The following is a 19,952-nucleotide window of genomic DNA, read 5'->3' on the forward strand; positions in this document are numbered from 1 at the left end:
ATGGCCTCCCACCTACTAGTAGAGAAGTATACAACTGGACCATCACCATTCAGTTTTTCCTGGTAGCTTACATAGGAAGATAAAAACAAAAAATAAGGAAGCTGCAAAGTAAAGAGATGAGCAAATTGTTTGAGAGAAAACTTTGACCATTTCTGTGGTAGCAATAAAATTGGACCATTTCTCTTGTACCACCATATAACCTATAAAAAGGAGGCAGGAATTCACATAAAACAGCATCAATATTTTTTAAGATTTAAAAAAAAAACCCTTTGTTTTCCCAGCAAACACTAACCATACATCATCTTCTCAGTTTCAAAACAAAAGTTCAAAGCCAAAAGAAATGGCAGAAAGTGTAGTTACCTTCTTGCTCGACAGGCTCACCTCCTTGATTGAACAGGAGGTGAGGCTATTCTCAGGGGTCCGAGCCCAGATCGAGGATATAATCGATGAGTTGGAGCGCATTAAGGCCTTCTTAAGAGTTGCTGATGCAAAGGAAGATGACGACCCTCAGCTCAAAGTGTGGGTCAAACAAGTCAGAGATGTGGCTTATGAGATTGAAGATGCGCTTGATAAATTCAGGCTGTCCCATTCACATGTTCATAGGCATGGATTCCATGCATCCCTTCGTAAGCTTTCTCGCATCATCAAGAAATTAATAGCCCGGCGACAAATTGCTGGTGATATCCAAACCATCAAATCAAAGATCAGAAGCCTCTCCGAGGGACATGTCAAATACAAGCTTGATGTTGACCCTGGCTCAAGCAAGGCTCGGAAGCCTTGGTTCCGTCAAGGCGATGCCCTTTTGCTGGAAGAGGCTGATCTGGTGGCAATCGGTGAGCCCAAAAGGCAGCTGATTGAGTTGCTTATGGCGGGTGAATCTGGACGCCAGGCAATCTCGGTGGTTGGGATGGGAGGACTGGGGAAAACGACCTTGGTAAAGCAAGTGTACGAGGATGCAAGAGTTCAGAAACGTTTTAAGGTACATGCTTGGATCACTGTTTCTCAACCATTCAAGATAAAGCGGCTCCTAAGACACGTAGTTCAGAAAATCTTCCAAGTTATCAGGAAACCAGTCCCTGAAGAAGTTGATAGTATGAACACCGACCAGCTAAGAGAGAGAATCAAAAAATTACTGCAGCAGACCAGGTACCTGATTGTTCTAGATGACCTTTGGAACAACGATGTGTGGGATGCCATCAATCATGCACTGCCCCACAACGGTAATGGTAGTCGTGTAATGATCACTACCCGTAATGCTGCTGTAGCCTCTGCCTCTAGCATGGAAAACCACGGTATGGTCTACCATTTAGAGCCCTTGTCTCCAGAAGAGTCTTGGACTCTTTTCTGCAGGAAGACATTTCCAGAAAACTCATGTCCGCCCAACTTGGAGGGAATTTGTCAAAGTATCTTAAGGAAATGCGGGGGACTGCCCCTTGCAATTGTGGCAATCAGTGCTGTTCTGGCTACAAAAGACAAGAGAAACATAGAGGAATGGGCTGCCGTTTCTGGAAGCATTGGTGCTCAAATTGAGGAAAATGGCCAACTTGATAACATGAAAAAGTTGTTGTACCTCAGTTTCAGTGACTTACCATACCATCTCAAGTCTTGTTTCTTGTATCTAAGTATCTTTCCCGACCTCTATCAAATCGACCATATGAGATTAATTCGATTATGGATGGCTGAAGGATTTGTTATTGAAAGGGAAGGAAAGACACCAGAAGAAGTTGCTGAGAGTTACCTGAAGGAGCTATTGGACAGAAGTTTGATCCAAGCAGCAGAAATAGCAACTGACGGGAGGGTCAAATCATGCCGGATCCATGATCTTTTACGGGAGATTATCATCTTGAAGTCTAGAGAGCAAAACTTTGCAGCAATAGAGAAAGAGCAAGGTACTATGTGGCCGGACAAAGTTCGACGCCTGTCAATTTTTAACACATTGCAGAATGTAATGCCAAAGAGGACCCCTTCTCATCTACGCTCGCTGCTCATTTTTGGGGTAGAAGATTCACTTACTGAGTTTTCGATACCAAAATTGTTTCCTAAAGGTCTTCCGCTGCTTACGGTATTAGACTTGCAAGGTGCACCTCTAGACATGTTTCCAAGAGAGGTTGTCAACCTTCTTCTTCTCAGGTATCTTAGTTTGAGGGATACCAAGGTGAAACAAATCCCAAGCTCCATCAGGAAGCTTCAAAACCTAGAGACCCTGGATCTTAAACATTCTCTTGTTGTTGAGTTGCCTCCAGAAATTTTGAATCTCAAGCGCCTTCGCCATCTCCTGGTGTATCGGTATGAAGTTGAATCTTATGCACGCTTTAATTCCAGATTTGGAGTTAAGGTTCCTGCAGGAATATGTGGCTTGCAGTCGCTCCAAAAGCTGTGTTTTATTGAGGCAAATCATGACAATGGTGCTTTAATGGCTGAACTTGGCAGAATGAATCAACTCAGGAGGTTGGGCATTTTCAAGTTGAGGACAGAAGATGGGGTCACCGTGTGCTCATCGGTTGAAAAGCTGACCAACCTTCGCTCGCTGTCTGTATCTTCTGTGGAGAAGGAGATGATAATTGATCTGACACAAATTTCTTGTCCTCCACAGTTCCTTCAGCGACTATATTTGACAGGGCGTTTAGAAAACTTACCGCACTGGATTTCTTCTCTTCATAACTTGGTGAGACTCTTTTTGAAATGGAGTCGGCTAAAGGAGGATCCTCTGGTACATCTCCAAGGTTTGCCAAATCTGGTACATCTTGAACTGCTTCAGGTTTATGATGGAGAACGCTTGCATTTTAAGGAAGGAGGGTTTCCAAGTCTAAAGCTATTAGGTATCGACAAATTAGAAGGAGTGGAAGAGATTATCATAGATGAGGGAGCAATGCCCTGTCTAGAAAAGTTGATAATCCAGCGCTGCAACTTGTTGAAGAAGGTCCCATCAGGCATCGAGCATTTAAAAAGTTTAAAATTGCTAGAATTTTTCGATATGCCAGATGAATTGATCCAGTCACTACTTCCTGATGGTGGAGAAGATCATGGGAAAGTTGCTCACATTCAAGCAGTTTACTATTCCTATTGGAGAGGTGGGGGTTGGGATGTGAATTCATTAGAGATCATTCATCCAGCAACTTCTTCTGCCATGAGGAGGCTTGAACCTAATATCCTATGGAAAGCATAGTTTAGGTTACTGCCTATAATTTATTTATTTGCTTTATCATTCCTGGAAGGAGAATTCAACCTTGCGACCTCTTCCAACATTGTGGACGAGAGATAACACTAGAGCAATAGCAAGTTGGTGGCTCTGGCCTATGATCAATAATTGTAAAGAAATCTATCATGAATTCATGATTGAGCTTCTACTACTGCTTGTAACTTTAATAATTCATGAATTCAAGTTGGTGGCACTTCATTGGCTGCCGCCCTACATTGCACCTCAAAACAGATGATAACTCATCCATTCTCTCTTCGTGAGTATTTTCCTGGCTATCAAACGCTTTTCGCCAATCTCTGTTTTTTATGCTTTTCATGGGTTGAGTTGTCACCATTTTTTCTAACTTGGAGGAATAGATCTCCTTTGTCTCAGTATTGCATCACATAGCTTCACAGCATCTACATTATCTCTTACATTATGTACTCTTACAATATTTGCTCCACCAAGAACTGCAGCAGTGACAGAAGCAACAGTAGCGGCATCTCTCTCAGTTGCAGCAGTGCGATTACAAACTTCACCTAAAAATTTCTTTCTGGAAGGTCCAATTAGTATGGGCGCACGAGACAAAGCCAAACTTTTCCTCCCAATCTCTGCTTGAATATTTGGTAACCCCATTAAGATTTCCAAATTGTGTTCACGGTTCTTTGAAAATCCAAGTCCAGTGTCAATTATCATCCTCCAAGCTGGGATGCCTAATATTTCAGCTTCTCTCACTTTCAAGTATAACTCCGAGGCAACCTGCTTACAAGCATTATCATATTGCAGGTTCTCACTGTTCTGCATTGTCCAACTGCCCAGCAGATACAACATTTACAATATGAGCACCTTTACTGACTGCTTCTGCTGCACCTTCTGAATAAAATGTGTCCACAGATACAATCTTTCCCTCTGCTTCAGGCAGCCCAAGAACCGCTTCTAGGACAGGAGTTAGTCTATCCAATCCTTGTTGAACTGAAATCCTAGAAGCCATTGGCCGCGTAGATTGTGCACCAATATCAATCATATCTGCCCCTTCTGAAATCATTGAGCGAACCTGAGAAATTGCTGCGCCTACAGACTGAAACTTTCCTCCATCACTAAAACGATCTGGGGTCAGATTAAACATACCCATTACCGCGGTTTTCGTTGACCAGTCCCAAAAGCCATTTCCGATGGGTAAAACCCTCTTCAGTCCTTCCTTTCCAACGAGTGGTTCACCGCCCAATTTCTCCCAGGAATCAAAAAGCCCACCAGAATGCAGTGAGAAAGAATGCCAACAAGAAACTGTATCGCTGTCAATAGTTGACCCCAGTAAATCCATTAGTGGGGCCATTAAAAATGGTCTTTCCCAAATTTGTTCATGGGGAACCCTAAGAATCTCAGAACTAATTCTTCGCTTTCCATGGAACAATATATCTAGGTCGTTTGGCCTGGGACCATACCTTATGCCGTCAGTACGACCCATGTCCTTTTCAATTTTCTTCAGTGCTCGTAGTAACTCATGAGGCCCAAGTTGTGTAACAGCTCTAACAGCAGAGTTGAGAAAATTAGGTTGATCAGTCACATAGACTGGTGCTGTCTCATACAGGCAACCATGTCTAGTGATGTGTATGCCCGATTTTCTCATTAACCGCAAGGCTTCACTGAAATTATGCAGAGTCTGTCACCCACATTGCTTGCCAAAGCAAGCACTACCTCCTGATCCGGAGAATGAACTTCTGCTGAGAAATTTGGTAATGAATGCATGAAAGTAATACGCAATGCTGCATTGAAAATGAAAACAAGCATCAGGAAGCCTTTATCGCGATTGTACATGCATGGATCTCTTCACCATTGAAAAACCGAAGTTTATATTACTCTAGGACATAAAAAAAGGAGCAAATACAACTTCGTTTCACCTTGACAATACTTTGTGACATCATTCAACCGCTTCGATGTGGGCACGATCTGCTTCCATGTATACATGTTAGCACTTAGGAGTGGTTTATCATCAAAGAATCTGCAAGCCGTATTACTGAGTCATTTTCTTCAGAAAAAAAAGAAGCAGAACATTCGCATTCCACAAAATTAAGAGCTACAAGGGTAAACTAGAGGATATGCAAATCACCATTTTTTTACATTTCAAAAGTACCAAACTTCAAAGAAAGAGAAATTGAGCTTACTCAAAGTAGGAAGTTCAATCGAGCAGAACTGGACAGCTTCGCGGGTGATTACTGCGAAAAAGCTCCAGAGGTCACCAATGGCGGTTTTGTGATGGGCCAACTGGTATGGATAATCCATTGAATAGTTCTACAATGGCACCTGCTGGAGTATGTCGACCAATTTCCCCAATCATATCCACACCAGAAATCCCAATTCCCAAAATCTACTGCACCTAGCATTACTCTAATAATAATAATAATATATATATATATATATAGAGAGAGAGAGAGAGAATTTACCTTGTTGGGAGATGGGAGAACTGGACACTGGAGCGGAGAGGGAAGAGAGAGATGAGCGAGCGAGTGCGGGTTACGTTAAAACCAAGGAAGATATATCGCCGATATTATCGATTTTTAAGGGGATCGATATTTTTATAACTATCCAAATGGGTTTCGTGATAATATCGCGATATTATCAATAATATCGTGATATTTTCGAAATTATCGCAATAGATTTGGAACTGGGCACTCGGAGAAGAACGCCGGAGATGGATCTATGCGAACCCGAGCCGATTTCGTCCCAAAAACCTTGCAAAAACACGATTTTGAACTTAAATTTCACATATAAGCTTCAATGTGGAACAGAAAGAGGTAAATCGAAGCTTACCTAACCGGAGAAATTCAAGAAACTCGCTGGAGTTCCTACGTTCGCCGAGTTGCAGGGACGAGAAGGAGAGGGAGAAAGACGAGGTTGATGATGACGATGGGTGTCTTCCTGAAGCAGATGCGATGGTGTGCGTGTGTGTATGTGGGTCTCGGACTCGGTGCAGAGAGAAATGAGAGTTTCCAGAGAGACGACGCCGACGAGGCTAAGGGAGAAGAGAGATCGACAGATCTCTGTGCGTGTGTGTGGGAGAAGGGAGAAGAGAGATCGACAGATCTCTGTGTCTGTGTGTGGGAGAAGGGAGAAAGGAGAGAAGAGAGAAGAAGGATCGAGAAAGACTGAGGAGTCTCTCTGTGGGTTGTTGTGTGTGTGCGTGTGTTGTGTGCGTGTGTAATGAGAAGAGAGAAGAAGGATCGAGAGAGACTCAGTCTCTCTGTGCGTGCGTTGTGTGCGTGCGTGTGTTGTGTGCGTGTGTAATATAATCAGAAATTCAACACCACATGCAACCGCATGCCCATATGCCTTTTTTACTTTGAGAACAATTTTTTAGGAGGAAAGTGTATTTGGATTTAAGACCTTTGCTGGTAAATTTTAAATTTAAAGGTGTGAAAGATTCTCTTTTCTTCTTGGGTACCCCTCATTGTGAAATGGGTTATATCAATTTTCTTAAATAATAAAAAAAAAACAGTAGTATCTACATTAAGAGAGTGGGAAAGTGGACTAAGCATCACAATGGACTAGTAATAATATCCTTCAAACTTGTTTTTAACGAGAATCGAAATTAAAACCTTACAGTTACCAATGTAAAAGAACAATTATTATAATTTTTTTAAACAAAAAAGAAGAAGAGAGAAGAAAAGATAAGCTCGCAGAGGTTGAAAGGGTGAACCCAGTAACTGTCACTGGATTCAGAACATGTCTGTGTGTGTGGTGGCGTGTATGTGTGTGTGTGGTTGGGTCACCTCAAATCAGTTAAATAAACATCCTTTAAATCCATCATGTTTGCCAGCTCGCTATATAATCAACTTGATAATGTTAAATCCATCATGCAATGCATTTCCTTTCAATTTTTTGTGATAAACTAATAGATAATTGACTAAATAAACATCCTACAAAGTTTCAATAAAAATTTCCAAGTTTTTCTTACAATTTCCGTGGTTTCCATGTAATTTTTATCGATATCGATATTATCCCGATATTTCCATCGATATTTCCATGTTTTCGGACTACCGATATTTTCTTCCTTGGTTAAAACTTAAAAAGAGAGAGGTTTTGCTTTCGGTTTTTAATTTTTTTTTGCTTTTAATCAGAGGATATTATTAGAAGAAGCTAACTTGCAAGGACTCTTACGACTTACGAAACTTTGTAATCGAAATCGTTTATATTATAAATCATTTTATAGATATTTTTTTTAATCAATAAGCAATGAAATCTTATGAATCATCCACTAAATTTTGGGGAGCCAAACGTTGTTCTTATATAAAAACATCTATCAAGTGCTTCTCCATAAGCACTTCTAACTTTTTACGCAAAATGTACGTAGCCAGAAAGTGTTTTTAACCATCCCAGAAACATTCCAGACAGATATCATCTTATGGTAATTAGGTGTCCAAGTTTTCATTAGCTTGTGGGATCAGTGTGAGAGCTGAAAATTTGCAGCCTCTTTGTACGCAATCATAGAGAAGTACTTGGTTGATTATAATATAGGCAAATGATTCAGATTAGGACCTAATCAAATTATTCTGGTAAGATAAGGAAATTATGGGTCATGTAGTCCTAACTTTAAGCAACAGAAGATAGGGGGTTTCCACATTCTTTAGGAGGAGTGCACCCCTTATTCGTTTTCTCTCTGCCAGCACAGAGAAAAGAATACCCTAGCAGCAATCGCGCCACTGGCACTTGCGAAGGCGCAAGAGGAAGGGGAAATGGCTAGGAGGAAAGGTGAGGATGCTGCCAGCCCAAGCTAAACGAGAAAACACCGAAAAACCCCGGGAAGTCGAGAAACGGGCATGAAACCCAATTTTATCCCCATGCTTTCCCAAATCTCATTTCTCATCTAGCCATAAGCTTGCTCTCGAAGTGTCCCCTTGCTTTACCGGCTTGCCAGAAAATTTGGGCGAAGGGTGGAACAATTTGAGTCGTATCAAAGGTGTTTTACACACTCCCTTCGACCCTCCCTTTTTTCTTTTTTTTCGTTTGGTTCTCTGGGTCTCTTTGTAGGTGTTGTTGTCGACGGTTTGGATCTTAGTGTTCGATTTGGTTCAGCATTTCAATATTAATCTTATGGTTCATGTGTGATTTTGGTTTTGGTGCAAGGATCTTGGGTGCGGCGAGTTGCTCTCTGGTGTTGGAGATTAGGGTTCCTTTTGTTGCTTTGTTTCTTTTGTTGGGCTTAAGCTTAGTTGGGCTTTCATAGATGTTTTGGGTTGTTGCTTACCTTTTGCCTTGACCCTTTGTTGTTTGTACTTTATTTCTTAATTAATGAATGATCTCTTTCCGACCCAATTAAAAAAAAAGACAATTTTTAGGTTCTTAAGGAGTATGATTATCTCCCCTCCAAATTCTCTCTCCTTTCCTCCTTTCCGCTCTCACTTTCTTCATTGTCTTTCTCTCTCTATAAATAAGTCAGCAAAAATAAGATGTTAATGTGACTTAATCGTAACCCTTCAAATAAGAGAAAGGAGAAGGGGAGAGGAATTTGGAAGGGATGGATATCTACTCCGGTTCCTAATCGCTGTAGGGACAAAGGGTCTCAAGGACTAATCATGTTATTGACCCATAGGGAGTATATATATTGTGCTTTGTTGTATTGTCTAATCCAAGAATTACTATTGACAACAATGCAGCTAAGCTTCTTGCCTGACCTAATTAGTAGAGGCAAACAGCAGTGTAGTACAAGTGCAAGTGAATTTAAAGGATTACCAATTCAACGAAGAAAAACAAAACAAAACATTGGATAATTTGGAGCCGTATATTTTGGAGTAGAAGATATAGAGACTAGAAAAAAGTAGTGATGTCCCCGAAGGGGCGGTGGATTCCCTCGGAGGGACGGAAGAAAGGCAGCCCACGAAGGGACAAACTCCTTTGCAATCGATGTGGGATCGGTGTGTCATCATTTAGTATATTAATATAAAAGAGACACTCCCACCAGCAAAGCATCAGTGGTCTAGTGGTAGAATAGTACCCTGCCACGGTACAGACCCGGGTTCGATTCCCGGCTGATGCAAATTATTTTAACTTTTCTTTCTTATCATTTTAGTTTTTGCCAATTGCACTTTTGATTCCTATAATTTACTTCAAGTTTCCCTTTAGTGCCTGTAATTTCAATTGTATCAATTTTAATCCTATAATTTACCAAACCTTGTTAATTTCTGGTTTTCAATTTGTCTAAACTTCATAATTTCATATGTTTTTTATTTGCATTCATGGTATATAATATATAGGGTTCGGATCGTTAAGAGTTTGATGTGGTGTGAGTCTAACAACTAATCCCTATTTTTATAAAATAAATTAGGGTCCCTTCGCTCAAATGCTTCATATATATATATAAATGTTGTGGCATATGTTCTAATACATGTTGTGATTGTGTAAATCCTAAGTAGAGATAGATTAGGAATCATTTGGGATCTTGAAGATCTTTCCTAATAGACTTTGTATTACTTCAAGAGCAAGTTTATCTCCTCCTTAGTACTATAAATAAAGGCACAAGGACTGGATAATTAACACACAATTCCTCAAGTTTATTCTCCACTTTTTTCTCTCCATGCCGCACCCTTCAGTTAAATATAGGCCACAACATGTTATCAGCATACTTTTCACGCTGTGCTAAAGAGAATTTATTCGTCTTCAATTAGGGGAGTATTACGTTTAAATTATTCTTAATTGATTAAATTTTGATTTTATTGAATTCATATACTTTTATTGATTCCATTTATTTTTCTTGTGTTGAACGTGATATAAGTTTTGAAGATGGGAATCCAAAACCTAAAGAAAGAACACCTACAAACCCGTTCACAATATTCATCACGCAATTCAGGTTCTTCTAAAACAGTGGTGTTTATTTCGTTATTTTGTTAGCCTTGATTGCATGAATCTTCACCATAATGCATAACTCAACTTTATGAATAACGAATTTTAGATTATACATAAATTGTATATGCATTATAATCATAATATTGCTATTATGTGAATTAAATATGTGTGAATAAAGAAAAGAAAAAGAAACAAAAAAAGGGAAGTTGAAACCCTAGAACTTGACTAGGGCATGAAAACATGGATATATATGTTTCCAATTTGGGCCTGATCTATGAGGGCCCAGTGCTTGAGCACCAAGCTCGTGCTGGACCTCTATCTAAACCATGGCTTAAAGTCCACAGCTGCACCAAGCCGCCAAGTGCAGTTGAGCCAAGCAGCTCATGGTCCTAGCGTACGGAACGACATCCTTTACGGCGTCTCCTTCCCCTAGCCCTCTACATCTCGACGGAATCGAGGACTGCGCTCGCAGCCGCACTCATCACCAAATCTCGGTGATTGCAGGACAATGGTGATGCCAGAATTTGTCCACCATCGTCGATCCCGACGATTGAGATCAATTTTTCTGGTTGAAACACTTCACCGGATTTCTTTAGACACCCATTGCGATTCTTGGAGTCTTCCCAGCCGTCTTCTACCGTCTCACTTTTCGAGATTCCACGGTGACGGCCTCGACCTCAACCTTTGTGATCCATGCTCGCCGCCGTCCCTTATGATGTCGTTGGCCTCCAATGTTTCTAGAAGAAACCCCTCACCCATCACAGATGGGCTCAGATCTCACGCCCTAAATGCCTTGGGCCTGTACTGCTCTTGGCCCACACCTAACAAACAACCCCAGTTTTGGGCTTAGGACCTCGCGGCCCATTTTGATTTTTTAGACCTGCTGCATCAGCAACCTGCCTAGCAACCCATTCTAAGCTTGGGCTCATTCTCCATTTTTTTTTGGGCTTTTAGCCTCCTTTTTTTTTTTTTCCAATTAGACCAACAATCCAATTCGTGTGAAAAAAAAAATGTTTTCTTTTGGGCCTATTTACTTTAGCCCATGAAAAATTGCCCCACTTTGTTTTTCACCTTTTTCTTTCTTAGCCTATATTTCGGCCTACGGTTCTGCTAATCCAAATTTTTCTCGTTGGCCCGTAGCCAACCAATTAAAATAATAATTTTTTTGACCTGAAGCTCCATACCATTTTTAGGGAAGTTTCCCTAAACTTTCACACAAAAGGTCCCAAAGCTACCCACTATTAATATCTTTGTTTTCTTTTGCTTTATATATATTTTTTTGTCTTGTATATATTGTGTTTGTTCGCAAGTTTTATGAACCTAAAGTTCGTACTTCTAAACCTTAAGTTTCAGAAAAGTGTCATAGAAACCTGAAGTTTCTTAACGCGCAACACTCAGATTGAGACCCAACGTTCTCCATGCTTAAATCCGTTTAAACCAAACTATGTCTTATAACCTAAATGTTCTAACTTGGATCTTTATGGAAATTTTATTTTCTAAAACACCAATCACATTCTTGTTTCCGCCATTTAACGTATTGTCGAATCGTAACAAGTTCGATTTTACTGACTTGGAAGTTTCGAACAAGAAACTACTTTATGTGGATACAAGACATGACACCCCGCTTGAAGGGTGTAGCTAGCAATCCTACTACTCCAAGGTCACTCATTTCTTCTCCAATCTAACCTTGGTGAAAAGACTTAGAGGTTCTCAATTTTGGGAACTTGGAGAACCATTTCATCCATCTAAATCCATAGATCTAAGATGCAAGGAATGAAGGCCCTCTCTTTGGGTGATTAGCCTTTGCTTATGCAAAGAGGAATCTACAAAGGTATAATTTCTCATAAGGACTTTGATTTGAGTTGAGTATTGGTTCACAAATCTACTAGGCTTTGAATTTCATGGGTAATGTTTTGTTTTTGAGTGCATGCAAGCTATAGATGTTATTCAAATGAACATGTTTTCACAAAATCATCCTTCAATACCGATACTAGGGGTGGGCAAACGGGTATAGGAATCACAGGTTGGGATTGGTAATCAAGGTTTGGGGCGGGTACGGGCCGGTTCTTGATTTTAAAAAAGAGAAATGAGGCAAGGCAGGGCTGGCCTTTGAAATTTTCGGTTCGGGTCAGTTCCAAAAGTATAGGAACCGTAAGTACCCAGACCAGCCCGTTTGTGTAGCATCCCAATTTAAAAATATCTTTCAATTTGCAAAAATACCCCTGTGTTGGGTATTGTGAGTCTGTGACTTCTGTCTCCCAAGCCACATGGCCACTTCCTTTTGTTCTTCCCCATGACACTTCTTGCCTCCTTGTCTCGCTCTTTCTTATCTCGGTGCCTTGATGCCATTCCTCCCTCATTCCTCTCCTTGTTTCTTCTCCCCCTCATCTCTACAACTCTCATTCTCGGAGCACAAACACACCACACCCATACCCACACCCTACCAAGAAATGATATGATGGGATTTCTTGCCGTCTCGCCTCGTCGTCTCCTTCACCACCCCGAGCCAGCTGACGGAGTTTCATGGGGTTTCTCAGGCGGATCACAAATTGAACGGAGAAGGATGAAAGGGTCTGAAGATCGGAGGAGGAGCACAACCCAGAAAGGTCATCAGTAATTGGAGCTCCGAGGAATGGTTTGGAAGCGAGAGAGGAAGCCATGGCAGTTGAACCCTCTAAAACTCTCAACCCACCAACCACCAAAAACAACGAGAAGAAAAAGGAGGAAGAATACATCAAACAATTTGCATAATTTCTTTAGTTCTTCCCCGCAGTGGTTGTCACACCTGCAAACAATTTGCATTAGAATTTCATTTTGGGCAAGCTTTTTTTGCAACGAATTCATATCACGGAGGATTAGATCGACCTACTTGAAGATAAGGGAGATGTTCTTCTAAGGATTAGACCGACTTGCTCGCCGATCTTGAGAGAAACATATCCCATCTTGGCGGTGTGAGTGTAGGTCGGAGGGGACGAGACCGGCAAGGAAGTATGTGCCCAAAAAAAAAAGGGGGACCCGTGTACCAGGACCAAAACGGTCAATTTCAAACTAGCCAGGTTCAGTCTGATTCCTATTTTAAAATATGTTGTACCCGGCCCAAATCGGCCTTTTTTTTTAAACTCTAGTTCGGTCTGGTTCCTACAAAATTGGACCCGGTTCAGCCCATGCCCAGCCCTAACCGGTACCATGTAAAGTTGTTGCTTTCTTTTGACTGAAAAAAGTGAACTTTATGTTTTTCCCCAATGAAACTAATAGATTTAGGAGACCAAGAGTTAAGATTCTTCATTTGCATAATTATTTCTTTTACTTAAAAGCCCGAGCATAAACCTAAGATCTTTATCTGCATAGTTATTATTATTATATGTTTCGGTTCTTACATGTGACTTTGCACGTGTCTTAATCACTTGAGTTACAAGTTGAACTACACACTATAGCGTTTTAAAGTTGAAATTGATGAGAACTTGCATCCAATTTCGATAAGCAAGCAATTGCAAGATCATCTTGTCCACACAAGTCATACATGCTTTGAATGGTAATTTGTTTCTTTTTCCAGTTGAGGTCAGAAAGTCAAATTCTAGAACCCTTAGTTGGACAAAGCAACCTAGCCCTAACCAGATATCTCTCATCTCTTAAATATAAAGCCAGAAAACCCTTAGTTGGGGTCACGGCTTCCACAAAAAAGAATATGGCCAAAAAGAATATCATATAATACACGCCAGAAAACCCTACCAGATTTGATGTACAAGAATATACGCGTATCCTGGAATTGACTGCTAAATGTATGTGTATATACTATATACATTATTTATATATACACGCTATATGTATATATATATATATATATATATATATATATATATATATTTTTTTTTTTTTTTTTAAATTTATTGTTGTGTTCATCCATCAAAGTCTTTCAACTTGTTCTTTCGAATATTTTAACGGCACCATGTAAGTATACAAATCAGAGAAACAGACATCTACGGTGTTTAGCAAGACTTTGCTAGCAGATCAGACCTTAAGCTAATTTGCTAAATTATTTTGGTCTTTTCATTACTGATCAGGAATTCCGAGGCTGGTACACTTGACGGTCCTAGAGAAATATCAAAAGAGAAAAAGGAGACGCATCTGCAGCTGATCTGCTGTATTCACGAAACAGCAGTTGTTATTGCACACAGTACACCACAAAAGTTTTGCATTTCCACTTTGGTGTGGAATTTTGAAGTAATTATCGACGATTAGTAGACTTTTACTAGTCAGTTAAACTTATGAGACTGATAGAAATCTCTCTTCTAATTCACACGGACCTGATCTTGCTCATTCGTATTTCTGTCTTGAAAATTTGGCACCAACCTTCCCTGGACATGCGCTGATGGTTCTGATATTTCTTTTTATTTGTTTTGCCCTATCTGTCTGGGTATGATACAATCTGTATTCTTTCATATTTAATATATTAATTACACAAAATGCTTGCGGCCAAAATTTCTTGGGGACCAAGTCGCTCAAAACGTCTGCGTCAGTTTTATTTTATAGACATCTTGATCCATCAGAACTTGTGGCGAAGCATTTGCAGTAAAGTCAGTCGAAGTTTCTTTCTTTAAATTTAGTTGTTGCTTGTCCAAGTAGGAAACGCGGAGGGCTTCTTGCCTATTTAACACGACGATCAAACTACCTAAAGAAGGACTGCAAAGCAATGAAAAAACCATGCTGAGTGGATAACAAGTTAGTGAGAGAATGGCAGAGAGTGCGGTCAACTTTGTGCTCGACAAGATCAAACCGTTTTTCGAAAATGGGGTTCAACTGCTCAGAGGGGTTCGAGCAGAACTTGTGTACCTCAAAGGGGAATTGGAGCGCATGAGAGCCTTACTGAGGGATGCCGATGCAATGGAAGAAAGTGACGAGGAGCTCAAAGTATGGGTTAAGCAAGTGCGAAATGTTGCTTATGACGCAGAAGATCTTCTAGATGAATTTGCGATTCTCCAAGCTTATAACAGTCAAAGCGTCCAAATGTACTGTCCATACTATAGGCTCTGTGGCTGTGTCAAGGACTTGAAAGCTCATTACCGGGTTGCTTGGGAGTTACAGAGCATCAACACCCGAATTCGAGATATTTTTGCAGTTTACAAAAGACTTCTTCCAAAGCTTAATGCTGTGAAAGGTTCAATATTTAACAATCCAGGTAATAAACACCACACCAGTAAATTTTTTTTCTTAAATGATGAGTCCAACCGTAAATTATCGTATGTTCAGTTTAAAATTATCCGCTCACCTCATAACCTCATAGCATTTCTAGTAAGACCTGTTGAACCGAAGGGCGATGAAACATATGGAACCCTTGCTATAGTTTTATACTTTGATATTCTCAAATGCTATGTTCAGACAGTACAATGTTATTTCCTAACTTCATTCTTTAATTTGCAACAGGTGACACATGGCATGACCGACGAGAGGATGCTCTTCTTTTAGAAAACACAGATGTTGTGGGCATACACAAGCGTAAAAAGAAACTTGTCAGGATGCTGGTCGAGGGTGGCTCTGGACTTGAAGTAGTTTCAGTCACTGGCATGGGAGGTATGGGGAAGACCACCTTGGTGAAGAAAGTCTACGATGATGATGAAGTGAAGAAACATTTCAAGCCCCGTGCTTGGATCACGGTTTCTCAATCTTTTCGGGTAGAGGATCTCCTTAAAGACATTATTCACAAACTCTTTGATGCAATCAGGAGGCCAGTTCCAGAAGGTGTGCACGACAAGAATAGCAATGAATTGAAAGCAATAATTAAGAACTTTCTGCAGAAAAGGAGGTACCTGATTGTTCTTGATGATGTATGGCACGCTGACAAATGGGAAACTGTCAAATATGCTCTGCCCAAAGGGAAGTTTGGCAGCAGAATCATGCTCACTACGCGTAATGCTGTATTCACCACTTGCTCGGAATCCAAAAGCAAGGTCTATCACTTGAAGCCCTTGCCTGCTGACGAGTCCTGGAAGCTGTTCATTAAGAAGGCATTTCTGGGGAAGCCATGTCCTCCTTATTTGGTGGAAAGATGTCAAGGTATCGTGAAAAGGTGTGAGGGCTTGCCCCTTGCAATTGTGGCAATAAGCGGGGTACTGGCTACAAAAGACAAGCGCAGGATAGATGAATGGGATTTCATTTGCCGCAGTCTTGGAGCTGAACTTCATGGCAATAACAAACTTGAAGATTTAAAGAAAGTACTTTCTCTGAGTTTTAATGATTTGCCCTATTATCTCAAGGCTTGCTTCCTATACTTGAGCCTCTTTCCCGAGGGTCATCTGATTCGGCGTATGAGACTGATTCGCTTATGGATAGCAGAAGGATTTGTCGAAGCTATAGAAGGAAGAACTTTGGAGGAAGTAGCTGAGGACTACCTCAAGGAGCTCTTGAACAGAAATTTGATCCTGGTGGGAGACACCACTAGTGATGGGAGGGTCAAAACTTATCGGCTTCATGGCCTTTTGCGGGAGATTATTATTTCAAAGTCAAGGGATCAAAACTTTGCAGCCATAGTCAAAGACCAGAACACAATATGGCCTGATAGAGTTCGTCGTCTGTCAATACATAATGCATTGGAAACTGTACAAGAAAAAAGGTCAGTTCCTCAACTTCGTTCCTTGTTTATGTTTGGGGCGGTTGCTAGGTCATCCATGAGAAAGTATTTTGCCACTGGGTTTAGGCTGCTTGGGGTTTTAGATTTGGAAGCTGCACCTTTAAAGAAATTTCCAAGGGAAATCCTGGACCTGTTTTATTTAAAGTATCTAAGCTTGAGGAAAACCCAGGTTAAATTCATTCCAAGAAGCATAGGGAATCTTAGTAACCTGGAGACGTTGGATCTCAAAAAGACCAATGTCACTGAATTGCCTCTTGAGATACTGAAGCTCCAAAAACTTCGCCATCTCCTGGTTTATCGTCTTAAGAATGAATCTTATGCACACTTCTATTCCAAGTTTGGCTTCTCGGCGCTTTCAAACATAGGAGAATTGCAGTCCCTGCAAAAGCTCTGCTTTATAGAGGCAAATGATCAGAGTTGTGGGATGACAATGAGGGAGTTAGGTAAGCTTAAGCAATTGAGGAGGCTTGGAATTATGAAATTGAGAAAACAAGATGGATTGGCTTTGTGCTTGTCAATTGAAAGTTTAACCAAGCTGCGTGCGCTTTCTGTAACATCAACGGGAGAGAGTGAGGTTATTGATCTCCATCACATTTCTTCCCCTCCTCAGTTCCTCGAACGCCTATACTTGATAGGACGATTGGAAGAAATGCCGAACTGGATACCTTCACTTAACAGTTTGGCCAGACTGTTTTTGAAATGGAGTCAGTTGGAAGATGATCCACTCGTACATCTTCAAGACCTGCCCAACCTTATTCATCTTGAATTGCTCCATGCTTGTGATAGCGACATGTTATCCTTCAATGGAAGGGGATTCAAAAAGCTCAAGGTCTTGGGTCTCGACAAATTTGACAAGCTCCAATGCGTGAAGGTGGAGGAGGGAGCAATGCCATGCCTTGAGAAGCTAACTATCCAACGATGCAAGTCGATGAAGAGGGTACCCTCGGGAGTGAAGCACCTTACCAAACTGAAGTTACTTGAATTCTTTGAAATGCCGAATGAATTAATCTTGAAACTGCGACCAGATGGAGAAGGCGAAGATTATGAGGAAGTTCAACATATCCCAGATGTTTATTCAGCCTATTGGAGAGATGGGGGCTGGGATGTGTATTCAATAGAGAGCTTCGGGGAGATAGAAAATGCTCCTGTCCGGAGAAGACATGATCAGCTTCGTCCTCTATGGAAGGTTTAAATCCGATCGATGATACTTTGTATTTGTATATATGTGGATATATATGTCGTGTGTAAAATTGTAAATAGTCATTGTACGTAATGTGCAAGCAAGTCACTCAATGTACAGATGAATTACTGTTGCAAATATTTGCAACTCATATATGTAACTTACTGAAGAATAAGGTGCAGTATTTGGGCACCAACATTTGTACATATACAGAAATGAATGGAAACTCTTTGTGCATAGGAAAATGATTGTGCTCGATCACTCTAAACTACCCAATATGGCATCCAGTTCCAGTGAATTTCTGTAATGTTGAGGAGCCATTTCCGATCGGCAAACCCGCAGCGAAAACGAGGAAGAAAATACAACTGCACTGCAGTTTACCTTCTGTGATGACCTAAGATTTCTGAAAAAGTAGATGAAATGAATGAGAGCTTGAGGATGATCAAGTAGAAGGAAAGGTGTAAGTGAAACGAAATGATCAAGTAGCTGAAGAGTTCTAAAATTATGTGTCACCCCTTCATAAGCTAGTTGTCCTAGCTTGTCCAGTTGCACGGTAGCATACATGAACATGGCGGTTTAGTAGTATGGTCTAGTGATATTCTTCTTCGTTTGTAAGTGAGAGACTTTAGGTTTTTAGGTTCGATTCTCGTAGATGAAGAAAGAAAGCCTGTGTTGCAGCTCACTCATCTTCTAGAATTAAGGTCATTGACTTATTTAGGATTTGATGTCACGCATGACATACATAATAACTTCAACATCAGGATGGATGACTACCTTAAGTTTAATTTATGAGGAATGATAGCAACCTTTTCGTTCTACTTTCTTGGCTCTCCTTTTTATCCTGCAATATTGCTTGATGATCGGAACCGTCTACTTTGGAGATCACCCTTTACAGACCATCTATGCAAAAAATTAACTAAATTCGAAATGAACGAACCATGTTTCTCACTTAAACACTAAAAATTGATGATGTTAATCAAGCGGTTAAAGGATTTTTTATTGTGCTATTTTTTTGCAAAGTTGGTACTTAAAGGGTGATCTAAAAAGAGGACTATTCCGATCATCAATCAATATTATAAAATGAGTAAAAGAGTGGAAAAAGTGAAACGAAAAAGTTCAAGTATTTCAACGAATAAGACCTTAACTTATTGATTAATTTCTTAATTTATTTTCTGACGGTTACAAGATAAATCTAAACTTTCGTAAGTTAACCGGGCAAACAAGTTAATGTAAATGCTTATATTATTTTGGTTCTCTGTATCAATCTTCTTAATTTACTTGTCAAGAATGGTTATGATGTAAGGCATCGTATATATATAATATAATTCTGTTAGTTTGGTACATAGCATAAGGTCAGCATTGAGCTTGGATAAACATGAACATTTTGCTTTGCCTACTCACACATAGTTGTCTTCCTTATCCTTATGCACTGCCTCGGAATGATATATTTACGCTAATTTCGTAAATTAACCGCGCAGACAAGTTGATATAAATGCTAATATTAATTTGGTTCTCTATCAATCTTCTTAATTTACTTGTCAACAATGGTTATGAAGTAAGGCGTTAAATATATACACATATACAAAGACTTATAAGAGAAGGCATCCATTTTTTTTTTTAAATTAGAGATTAGTTTTGAAACCCATTCCATATCGAATTTCAACGATCCGAATCGTTTATTTTGTAAGTCTCGTAAATCATCTATGCAAAAATTCAATTCATTTTGAAACTATTTGCTCATTTAATTGTCACGGTGAAATTTCAATGTTTCTCGAACATAGTGTTTGCCAATTTCTTTGAACTCAATTAGTTGTCTCAAATATTTCAGATTTAACTAATACTTTACAATGATGATCTATGAAGTGTGTTGATACACAAAACCGGAGGTCTTGGAACAACGTAAATCCGATCGTGAATGTGCAAGCAATGTAAATAACACAAGATGTATCGTGGTTCACCACAATGTTTGGGTTACGTCCACACTGATTATTGTATTTATGTGAGAGGCGAGGGAGAGAGATGGAGAGAGCTTCTGAGGGTGAGAGAGCCATTCCATGGCCTAGGAATTGGCCCCCTCTAATTGTGAGGGTGATGAGTCCTTTTATTGAATAAAGGCTCCTCACTTATTACAT

At 40.1% G+C, this 19,952-nt stretch overlaps 2 protein-coding genes, 1 non-coding gene and 1 pseudogene across 6 annotated transcripts; 3 read left to right on the top strand and 1 right to left on the bottom strand.

Annotated features, from left to right (window-relative positions):
• Positions 1-220: 220 nt before the first annotated feature.
• Positions 221-3,427, top strand: LOC126625264 (disease resistance protein RPM1-like). The gene has a single exon (XM_050294355.1). The coding sequence runs from the start codon at positions 341-343 to the stop codon at positions 3,164-3,166; it is 2,826 nt and encodes a 941-aa protein (XP_050150312.1). The 5' UTR covers positions 221-340; the 3' UTR covers positions 3,167-3,427.
• A 53-nt stretch (positions 3,428-3,480) lies between these two features.
• On the bottom strand, positions 3,481-5,603 carry LOC126625270 (folate synthesis bifunctional protein, mitochondrial-like; annotated as a pseudogene).
• Positions 5,604-9,138: 3,535 nt separating this feature from the next.
• On the top strand, positions 9,139-9,209 carry TRNAG-GCC (transfer RNA glycine (anticodon GCC)). Its single transcript has one exon. It is a non-coding gene; the product is annotated as a tRNA-Gly (tRNA).
• A 4,478-nt stretch (positions 9,210-13,687) lies between these two features.
• On the top strand, positions 13,688-18,055 carry LOC126625263 (disease resistance protein RPM1-like). Of its 4 annotated transcripts, none has more exons than XM_050294354.1 (4): positions 13,688-13,794; positions 14,077-14,189; positions 14,639-15,191; positions 15,437-18,055. In XM_050294354.1, exons 3-4 carry the CDS (start codon positions 14,747-14,749, stop codon positions 17,830-17,832), a joined length of 2,841 nt encoding a protein of 946 aa, XP_050150311.1. In that variant the 5' UTR covers positions 13,688-13,794; positions 14,077-14,189; positions 14,639-14,746; the 3' UTR covers positions 17,833-18,055. The 4 variants fall into 4 exon arrangements, with proteins under 4 accessions (XP_050150311.1, XP_050150309.1, XP_050150308.1 ...); XM_050294353.1 differs by lacking the exon at positions 13,688-13,794 and adding an exon at positions 13,926-13,963; XM_050294352.1 differs by having other exon boundaries at positions 14,077-15,191.
• Positions 18,056-19,952: the final 1,897 nt, after the last annotated feature.

The sequence above is a fragment of the Malus sylvestris genome, chromosome 6 (assembly GCF_916048215.2).
Source record: "Malus sylvestris chromosome 6, drMalSylv7.2, whole genome shotgun sequence".
Classification (NCBI taxonomy): domain Eukaryota; kingdom Viridiplantae; phylum Streptophyta; class Magnoliopsida; order Rosales; family Rosaceae; genus Malus; species Malus sylvestris.